This window comes from Sinocyclocheilus grahami, unplaced genomic scaffold, assembly GCF_001515645.1.
Source record: "Sinocyclocheilus grahami isolate Dianchi unplaced genomic scaffold, SAMN03320097.WGS_v1.1 scaffold576.1, whole genome shotgun sequence".
Taxonomy (NCBI): domain Eukaryota; kingdom Metazoa; phylum Chordata; class Actinopteri; order Cypriniformes; family Cyprinidae; genus Sinocyclocheilus; species Sinocyclocheilus grahami.
The window spans coordinates 1,037,905-1,048,646 of record NW_015505755.1 but is presented as its reverse complement, the minus strand read 5'-3'; the positions used below and the strand labels follow the sequence as shown (position 1 = coordinate 1,048,646).

The following is a 10,742-nucleotide window of genomic DNA, read 5'->3' as shown; positions in this document are numbered from 1 at the left end:
TATATATGTGTGTGTGTATATATATATATATATATATATATATATATATATATATATATATATTAATATCAGGGCTGGGTGATATGGGCAAAAATTCATATCTCTGTATTTTTTGGCCGATTTGCGATATACTTTATATATCTCAGTATTTTCGTTTTTTTATTTTTTAAAATCTGTTTTTAATATATAGATATTTCACTTACCACCTATAATATATACAGTATCTCTCAGAAGTGAGAACACCCCTCACATTTTTGTCAATATTTTATATCTTTTCATGTGACAACACTGAAGAAATGACACTTTGCTACAAAGTAGTGTGAGTGTACAGCTTGTATAACAGTGTAAATTTGCTGTCCCCTCAAAATAACTCAACACACAGCCATTGTCTAAATCGCTGGCCACAAAAGTGAGTACACCCCTAAGTGAAAATGTCCAAATTGGGCCCAATTAGCCATTTTCTCTCCCCGGTGTCATGTGACTCATTAGTGTTACAAGGTCTCAGGTGTGAATGGGGAGCAGGTGTGTTAAATTTGGTGTTAGTATGAGTGCTGCCAGCATTGCTGCAGAGGTTGAAGGGGTGGGGGGGTCAGCCTGTCAGTGCTCAGACCATACGCCGCACACTGCATCAAATTGGTCTGCATGGCTGTTGTCCCAGAAGGAAGCCTCTTTTAAAGATGATGCACAAGAAAGCCCACAAACAGTTTGCTGAAGAGAAGCAGACTAAGGACATGGATTACTGGAACCATGTCCTGTGGTTTTCACTTAGGGGTGTACTCACTTTTGTGGCCAGCGGTTTAGACATTAATGGCTGTGTGTTTAGTTAATTTGAGGGGACAGCAAATTTACACTGTTATACAAGCTGTACACTCACTACTTTACATTGTAGCAAAGTGTCATTTCTTCAGTGTTGTCACATGAAAAAATAAAATAAAATATTTACAAAAATGTGAGGGGTGTACTCCTGTGAGATACTGTATATATTTCACTTACCGTCCAATGTTGTCCAACAAAACAATACATATTAAAGGCTATGAAAACAAATAAAGTGAATGGAACCATGTAAGCCTTTATATCATGTGCAAAAAAAAGGGTTAAAATCACATTTCATTCTAACATTGTAACATTGCAATCTAAAAACAAAAATAAGGCTTTTAAAGCGGAAGTTAAATTCACTAAACTAAAAATGAAAATAATTGAGAACAAAAGCAGTTGTTAGGCTATTTTGATTACCCCGTTAGTCACTTTACAGTCAGTGCTATTATAAAAATAGACTTACTTGTAGGTTTAAAATTCTACATGTCACATTTATTGTCCAACTACAAATATTTCAGAGAAATGTATATTTTAGTCAGAATTATTGCGCTGATATTTAATTGAGCTCCGTCTGTTTGGCGCGCATGCACGGTGCTCGTTCACTGAAGTCTGTGTGAAGTTTAGCGGAGAATCCCAAAGCAGAAGGCTCATGCACTTCTGACAGAAAAATGGAAATATTTCCATGACTTTCTAACATTTACAGATGGAGAATATACCTGTGAAATGTAAGTTATGCTTTCAGGAAGACGGCACATCTCAAACACATTAAACAGCGCGAGTAGCCGAGTGTCTCTGTCAGCGGCACATGCAGCCTTTCAGTCAGAGCATATGACGGGCCGAGCCGCTTAAACTAATATGCGAAACGAAACCATAAATTATACTGTCTTACCAGTTTTTAAAGGCCTTAATATGAAGCTTGTCACATGTTTAGAACAAACTGGATTATGCACTTTCTCCGCAGCAGCTCAGTCTGTGTCCTCTGCTATATTTTCAGATGCGTTCGTATCAAACTACTGTATATCGATATAAATGGTATTGGCTCATATCGAATCGCTTCTAAAGAAAACATCGATATATCGTACAAACTCAATATACCGCCCAGCCATATATATATATATGTATATCATTAAAAAAAAATTATTAATGTATTTAACACACCCTGCTTGACAACCCTACTATTTGTTTTAAAACAATTTCTTTGTTTTTACATTTGTTGCAAAAAAAATCATTCTTTTGAACATTCTATTCATCAAATATTAGAATGATTTCTGAAAAATCATGTGACCTGACAGATATCAGTCAAATGCGTATCCTGACATTTATCTTGCATCAGTAGTTTGTTTCAGAGATATTGTAAGGGGACTATCAGTTCCATCTTCATCTTATGTGTTTTCCTTTCTCGGGTCTAGAACTCCACCCCGTCACCGCCGGAGCCCCTCCCCTCCCTCCCGACTGCACCACTCCCCATCTTCACGCTCTGGCTCCTCAGCCCAGAGACACTCCCCATCTCCTCGCCACAGACGGGGTTCTATCTCTCCTCTTTACCGAGACCTTCCTCCTCCATCCTCATCCTCACCACCTCCCACTCAATCCTCACGTCGCTCCCGCTCTCCGCTCACCCCGCAGAGAGACACTTCACCGACACCCGGTCCTCGCAGGTCCAGCCCCAGTGCCCGTCACCGCTCCCAGGGTGGGGAGAGGGGGAGATCAGAGCGAGACAGGAGTCCCGCACTGCAAGAGAGACGGCATGAGCGCAGAGATGGTGAGAGAGACACGTCACAGAGTAATTATTGAGAAGTGGGGGGGAGGTGTTAAGTAAAGGATTTAAATGGATAAAGACAAAAGAAGAACTGCAAAGTATCCTATATTTTCAATTCAAAACTGCAACATTTTACAAAGTCCAGTAGTTTGCGTCACAAGATATTACTGCTGGTTGTTTAACATTTCTGTCATAAAACAGTTGTCAGATATTTTGATATTTAGTTACTTGCATCTTAAAGGGATAGTTCACCCATAAATGAAAATTTGATGTTTATCTGCTTACCCCCAGGGCATCCAAGATGTAGGTGACTTTGTTTCTTCAGTAGAACACAAACGAAGATTTTTAACTCAAACTGTTGCAGTCTGTCCGTCTTATAATGGAGGTAAATGGGAATCACGGCTTTGAGAGTAAAAAAAAAAAACATACACAAACAAAACCAAATTAAACCCTGCGGCTCGTGACGATACTTTGATGTGTAAAGACACAAAATGATCGGTCTGTGCAAGAAACTGAACAGTATTTATATCTGGGTTTTTTTTACCTCTGATGCACTGCAATGTCTGAACTTTCCTGAGCGCGTCCTCGACATCCGGCGTGTGATGCATCTTCTTTATGCATTCTTGTGCATTACCACCACCTATCTCTCAAATGGACCATTGACACTCTTATCTACAATCTCAATTAGGAGTGTCAATGGTCCATTTGGCATAAGTCTGCGATCCGCCGTAAAGGAAGAAGACAAGTCACGCGCTGGCTGTCGAGGACGCGCTCAGGACAGTTCAGACATTGCAGTGCATCAGAGGTAAAAAACGATAAACGATAAATACTGTTCAGTTTCTTGCACAGACCGATCATTTCGTGTCTTTTACACATCAATGTATCGTCACGAGCCGCAGAGTTTAATTTGGTTTTGTTTGTGTATGTTTTGTTTTTTTTCCCTCTCAAAGCCATGATTCCCATTCACTTCCATTATAAGACTGACAGACCGCAACGGTTTGAGTTAAAAATCTTTGTATTCTACTGAAGAAACAAAGTCACCTACATCTTGGATGCCCTGGGGGTAAGCAGATAAACATAAAATTTTAATTTTTGGGTGAACTATCCCTTTAACCTACAGACGGAGAATATACCTGTGAAATGTAAGTTATGCATCCAGGAAGACAGCACGAGTAGCCGAGTGTCTCTGTCAGCGGCACATGCAGCCTTTCAGTCAGAGCATATGACGCATATGAGCATATGCACTCCTGCATCACTTAAACTAGTGGTCGACCGATTATATCGCCAAGGACGATATATCGGCCAATATATCGGCCAATATTTGGCATTTTTCAAATATCCCCATAGGCCGATAAGTTTTTCTGTTTGACCAATGCTTTTATTTTGACTGCGCTGAGAACGGTAGCGTCTGACTCTTTTGAGCACACAGTGCTCACATTCTCCCTCTTGTTCGCTGTCGTCGTTAACAGTTCTGTCCACGAACAGAAATCTGTCTAATAATCAGATAGAACTGTTAAACAAAGGAATTAAAATGTATACAAAGTATTATAACGATTGCTTTTATATTTTTAGTAATAGAAAGGCAAACATTATAATGCTTTCTCGTTTGCCGTCAGCATTCAGCAAATACGCATTTATATCATTTAAACTAAATTTTGAATGAGTAATGAATATCTAATTTCAAAAAGCTTGCAAACTTCAGCTGTGAGATCTTCTGAAGTGTGCATTTGTATCCTGCATGATCGCGTGTTCTCTGCGTGACAGTCGAATTGAGTACGGACAGGAGGAGAGTTCAGCTTCACTGAGATGCGCGATCGAAAAACTTTAAACTCATGATTTTAAATTATGCTGCTCTTCATGCTTTTGCCCAATGTCATATTCATATAATTTTCACTGTGTGCTGTATGTAAAATGAGTGTTACCTTGGTTTTATTTGAAAAAATGTGATTCCCAATGCACACAAACTTCCCAGAATACTGAGTGCCCTGTTGGTTACAGTGTTTACTTCCTTTTTAATTGTTTTTTTATTAAATATTTGTTTATTTGTGAAAAATACTTTGTCATTTAAAGTATAAGCATGTTTATTTTACACACTTATTTTTTTAATCCATTTTCAAATGATTTCAAATTTCTTAAATATAAAATAAAATTATAATGGCCATCGGCCTCCCTGCTTTCCAAGATATCAGCATCGGCTGTCAAAAAAACAATGTTGGTCGACCACTAATTTAAACACTGAAGCGTCATGCTGGAATTCTTGTTCGGTATTAGTGATCAGTAAATCCCACCTGATTTGATTGGCCATCTTAAACTGGGGGCAACAATTTGGCCATTTCTATTATTGAGAGGGACTAGTCCAACTCGATGTCTGTTTTAAACCTATTGTTATCCATCAAAACACTCAGTTAGAGACTTGTTCAGACCCACAACTGACTTCACTGACCCACTTATGGCACATTTTATGTTGTCTTAACCATGTGATGCATAATTTAGGTTCATAACGCATGCATTATTCAGTTTGACTGGTTGTTCATATGACAATGCAAGTACAAATACCATTCAAAAGTGTTATTTGGTATGTTTTTTTTTTTTTAATTTATTCAATGTTATCAATGTTAAACATTTGTGCTGCTTGATATTTTATGAAAACAATAATGCATTTTTGCTGAGTGAAATTAATTTATTTCCCCCCAAAAAACTCACTGTCCCCACGCTTTTGACATATAGACACAAATATAGATTTGTTGTAATGAGTAGTGGTGATATTAAAGGGGTGGTTCACTGGGTTTTTTCTAGGCTTGATTGTGTTTATGGGGTGCAGTCTAACATGTTAATTTTCACATAATTTACCTTTATTCCACACTAGAGGTCTGCGCAGGACTGTTTTTTTTAGTCCTGCTCTCGCAAGGTTCTATTCCGCACCCACCCCCTCCCGCTATATATTCACTCTGTTCACCCGCTGTCTACTTAGAATCATTTTTCTCCTGACCCGACCGTTTCCGTTAAATTTAGATCTTGTTTCCAGAATCTCACATTTAAATTTCCGCTACTGAAAGAGAGCGAGATATGCGGACAAATAAATCGTTGTCGGCACAAACTTGTATGTTATTTTATTCGTCTTGTCAAGAGTATTGAATTTATTGACTTAGACTTGAATTTATGAATTATCTTAAGACAAAACATTTGTTTAATATTTTATGCAACAGTAGGAAAAAAAGTGTCAGAGAAAATAAAAATGTTGTACAAAAATTGTATTTCTTATTTTTATTCGTCTTGTCAGGATACAATTAGTTTAACATTGACAACACAATAGGAAAAAAGTGTCTCGGAGAGAAAAAAAATGAAAATGTAGGTTGTACAGAAATAGCCTATTAGCTATTTTTATTCGTCTTGTCAAAATACTAAATTCGTTTGACATTTTTCTGTTAACACAGTAGGAAACGTGTCGCAGAGAAAAATAAATACGAAGTCTTTCATTTAAAATGATAGGTTAAGCAAAATATAAACAAAACTGAGTTGAACGTCCTTCAAGGACAGGTCATCCACACTTTGCTCCATCCTTATTCTGCTCTCTCACTCATCGACAACCTGACTGTTCTGTCTGAGGGCCATATATTTACCACAGGTACAGCCTGCTCTAATCATTATTCACATGCACAGACCACGCAAATAAAACGTGTGACGTTTAAAGCATGCATGCAGCGCGTGCATCCTGAGCGCAAGCTGTACCGGTGGTCAGTAAGAATAAAGCACAGATATGCTGTTCTAAATGGACGTCGGGAACGGGATATTTATAGACCGCCCGCTCCCGTTCAAATTACAAAAGAGTTACCGACAGCTACCGTGTTTTATTCGGGAGCTTAATCCCGCGGCGCAAAAAATCCGGTCGATCCCGAGGGAGAGCTGCAGGATGGCAGACTTCTATTCCGCACAGCTCTGTCCCTTCTCTGAGAAATGGGCTGATCTTTTCCTGTTTTTATGAAGCCCCGCCCTCAGAAATAGGCGATGGGCTCTGATTGGTTAGCTAGCCCAGTGTGTTGTGATTGGCTAAACCGCCTCTAGTGCGTGTCTAAACGTCCTGCCCCTCTCCTCAGCGGCATGTGCTCCGGTTGTATTGTAAACAACAGCATCATTAATATCGCCTATCAGTTTAAGCCCGATTGAGAAGCAGAGGATATTATTGAAGAGGATTGTGCAGAACCTGTGCAAGCACGGCTGTTAATGGTAGGCCTATGTTTTTTGTTTGTTGTTGTCTCATACTTTTAGATATGCTGTTATTTGTAAATCCTACTGCTTATGTTAGCTTTTAATATACAGTTTTATCCTGATTAAAGCTTTAATACAGAACAGCAACCGCATGCATGTCCATGTTTAATGCTTCTCATAGCTATGTGAAAATAAGTGTATAATTGGAACAGTTCATTGTTGGAGCCGAGCTGAATGGGAGAGAGAGATGCAGAGCAGGGGAACGCAAGGAACAGTATTGAGAACCGCTGCTTTTGAACATTGATTTTGAAACTTGTGAATCCATTAGAATCGTAAGACAGAATCGCGATTCATATATGAACAGATTTTTACGTGCACCTCTAGTTTTCTCTTCCTCTTCTCTAAAGCAGCCGCAGCATGGCTACCCCTTTGCTGCCTTTTGCAGAGGGCGGGGTTTATATGGGTTTGTGATGTCACGAACCTGGGAAGTAACTCGTTGTAGTCCCTACCAGCCGTTTTTGTAGGCTAAACTGCCAGAATTTTAAAAGACGATATTTCCGTTTGCATTGAACTTTCAGCTTCGTAACTTTGCAGATATTGTTTATGCTCAAACAGCAACATTAGACACTAACTAACGTTAAAAAAGTGAAATCGCAATGAACCACCCCTTTATAAAAATAAAAAAGTCTGGGTGACATGTAACACCGCTAAACTTCCCAGTCTTTGTTTTTTTTTTGTTTTCTTCCTTTTTTGGGTCATGTAGCCCTGTATGGATGTGGTTGTTTGGTTTCCACCATACTTTTGGCCATGTGCAGCTAATTAATAATTTAGTCAGTGACAGCCTTTTAAATCTGCTGCTAACTTAATTTCCTTTCTGCCCTTAGAGAGCCGCGGAAAGCGTGAGAAAGACAGCAACCGTGACGAGCGAGACTATGAGATCGAGCAGAGCTCTTCTCGAGATGACCGTGATGCCAGGGATGGCCGAGACCGGCGTGGTGAACGGGATAGAAGAGATGTCCGGGAAGAGCGCCAGCACCGCGGGGAGGCCAAAGACACTCGGGATACCCGCGCAGGAGAACCGCGAGACCGCTCGGGACGAGAATCCCTGGAGCGTAGAGAGAGAGACCGGGACCGAGAAAGAGAGAGGGAACGAAATGAAACGACAGCCCAGGAGGAAAGGAATTATGGAAGAGGACATGGAAGGGAGGAATTGAGAAATGACAGTAGAGTGGACAACAGGAACGAATCTCGGGCTGAAAGAACAGGCAGAGGCAGGGGCCGTGGGGATGCCACAGAGAAAGGTGTGAAGATAACGACATGCTATATTCTTTGTCAGCTACATCTAAAAAGAATCGCTTTTATGTATTCCCCAATTGTAAGTCGCTTTGGATAAAAGCGTCTGCAAAATGACTAAATGTAAAAAGTGCGAATACACATCAAAAATACCACTTTAAAGCATAAAAAGCTGGAGGAGAGAGTGCTTACACTTAGAAAATGCTAGTAAACATCAATACAAATTGTACTTTTCACAAAATCTAACATTTATTAATTGCATTTTAGGAGTATTGCGATAATATGAGTGCTTGAAACAAATTTTGGGCAGAGGATTGTGATGAATTTTGTGTGTCAGGTTCTGTTCGTGGTGGTAGAGCGTCACAGGCTGACACTAGCAGTGCTAGCGGGCATGACAGCTGGGAGTCCCGCAGCAGTGGTCTGAGAGAGAGGAGCTCAGAGAGAAACACTGATCGTGATCGCTACGATAATGACAGACAGAGAGGGGAACAGCCCAGAGATGAACGGCGGGGAGGACATGTAGAGAGAGACCGACGTGACATCAGAGAAAGAGGTGACTGATAAGCAAGAGATGTTGTTATTATTATTATTATTATTATTATTATTATTATTATTATTGGGAGATGCAAACCTCATTTGCATTTAGTATGCAAATGTTCACTCTAACGGCAGGTAGAGATTTACAGAGAAAATAAACAAAACATCCTGTTCAAATATTCTGACGGTGCTAATACAGGTAACGAGTGGAGGACAGAGGAGCCTCTTAAAGAAGAAGTTACAGGTCTGTGAGAGCCAGAAATCTTGCTTGTTTGTAGGTGACCAAATACTTATTTTACCGAGGAATTTACCAATTAATTCTTTAAAAATCCTACAATGTGATTTTCTGGATTTTTTTTCTCATTTTGTCTCTCATAGTTGAGGTATACCTTTGATGAAAATTACAGGCCTCTCTCATCTTTTTAAGTGGGAGAACTTGCACAATTGGTGGCTGACTAAATACTTTTGCCCCACTGTACTGCCATATTAAACTCCATGTAATCACCTAAGTTGGATATAGTGTTAATGAAAACTGCCCAAACACACACTTTTTCTTCATCTTTTTTTTTTTTATGAATCGTTTTATTTAAGGCTTGAATTTTTCTGGCTGATTTCTGGGATGCAATACATGAAACCCCATTAACCAGCTATTTTGGATGTCTAGTATCCGAATTACATATGCCATAACACCTTTTTACTATAGTTAAAGCAATCTTTAAAAAAAAAAGGGATTTGTGTCCGACAATTCAGTAAGCTTTAAAGCTTGAAGGATTTGATTGGCTATTTGGTCTGTCAGTCATTCATCTGTTGTAAGGTCAATTGTCTGCCTTTAATTTTGATTGATCTATTTTTGGAAAAAAAATTGTGTTTTGTGTAATTTTATTGACAAGCATGTTGAAGATTAGTCGGTAAACTGTTTCCTCACAAAAGCAGTTTTTTTCAGCACACTGAAGAATCTCCTCCATTGGCATCCATTCAGAAATGGTCTCTTTCTTCTCCCCAGTGTACCACATAGCATTATGCTTTTTTCCCCCCTAACTTTGAAAGCTCACCTTAAAATTTCTCTGACTAAGCACTTTCTACCTCAAAACTTAAAGGCATAGTACAATCGAAAATTAAAGGGGTCATGAAATGCATTTTTAAAAATTATTTTATAATGTTCTCTGAGGGTCACTTATAATGTTAGTGTGATTTTACATTAAAAAAAAAACAATTTAGATGTAATAGGATATTTTCTATCCTGTTTTTGAGTCTCTCTTCAGAATGGTCTGTTTTTTTAAGTGGGGCGCATTCAAGACACGCAAGTAAACACCCACTGCTATGATTGGCTAACAGTTTCGCTTATTAAAATAACAGATGGAAGCTGCTGTGAGGTACTCTGAAAACAACATGGGTCATTCGGGTTAAAAACTTGGTATATTTCAAATGGTCTGGAACAGAGAATCAGTATTGTTTACTTTCAGTCTCTCTGAAAAGCCTGCATCATACTGTCTTGTTTAAAAATGAATCCGTAGCAAAGTAAAGCAAACAAATGGTGTTTCACTGACGCGATCTGGAGCTCTTTGCTAATTTTACACCGTGTTTACACCGGACGTGAGAGGTGCAACACGACTACAGACAACAGAACCCATTATAATCTGTGATTCTGTCTACACTGGATGCGCGACGGATTGACACAACAAATCTCAGACAGTAAACTGATGTCCCGCTCTATTTCTGACATACAAGCATTCGCGCACTGCTTCTGACCTGAAAGAGAAATTTATTTGCGACATGACGCAACAGCGCTTGCGTCCGATTTAGATATGTAAGGATCACAAGGAAGGCAGTTCAAAGACTATTTTTCACAGCTTAAGCCCTGTTCACACTGCCAGCGACTTTTTCGTTGTATGTCGCTAGACTCCGTGCTGTGAAGACGGCTGTGGGCGTTCCTACTGCTGTCGCTCTAATGTTATTCGTAGACTGCATGTCTGGACATATCTGGACATATAAAATGCAATCACAAACTATATATTGCCGGTAAAATTAAGAGATCATTCTATTATGACTAGGAATTAGACTTAAAAGAAATAAAAGTACCATTCTGCTTTTGGAGAGTGTTGTTATATAAACTACAGCAGTGCTCGTTCAT

General features: G+C 39.2%; 1 protein-coding gene across 3 annotated transcripts in view; it reads left to right on the top strand.

The window, feature by feature from the left end:
* The window catches only part of LOC107556716 (zinc finger CCCH domain-containing protein 13-like), a 35,541-nt gene that overhangs the window by 4,444 nt on the left and 20,355 nt on the right, over positions 1–10,742 (top strand). For 2 of the 3 annotated variants that reach the window (XM_016239901.1, XM_016239900.1), the window contains exons 11-13: positions 2,220–2,578; positions 7,666–8,082; positions 8,412–8,627. In XM_016239901.1, coding sequence (XP_016095387.1) covers positions 2,220–2,578; positions 7,666–8,082; positions 8,412–8,627 — 992 coding nt within the window. The remainder of the gene's footprint in view (positions 1–2,219; positions 2,579–7,665; positions 8,083–8,411; positions 8,628–10,742) is intronic. The other variant, XM_016239902.1, reaches the window with a different exon arrangement.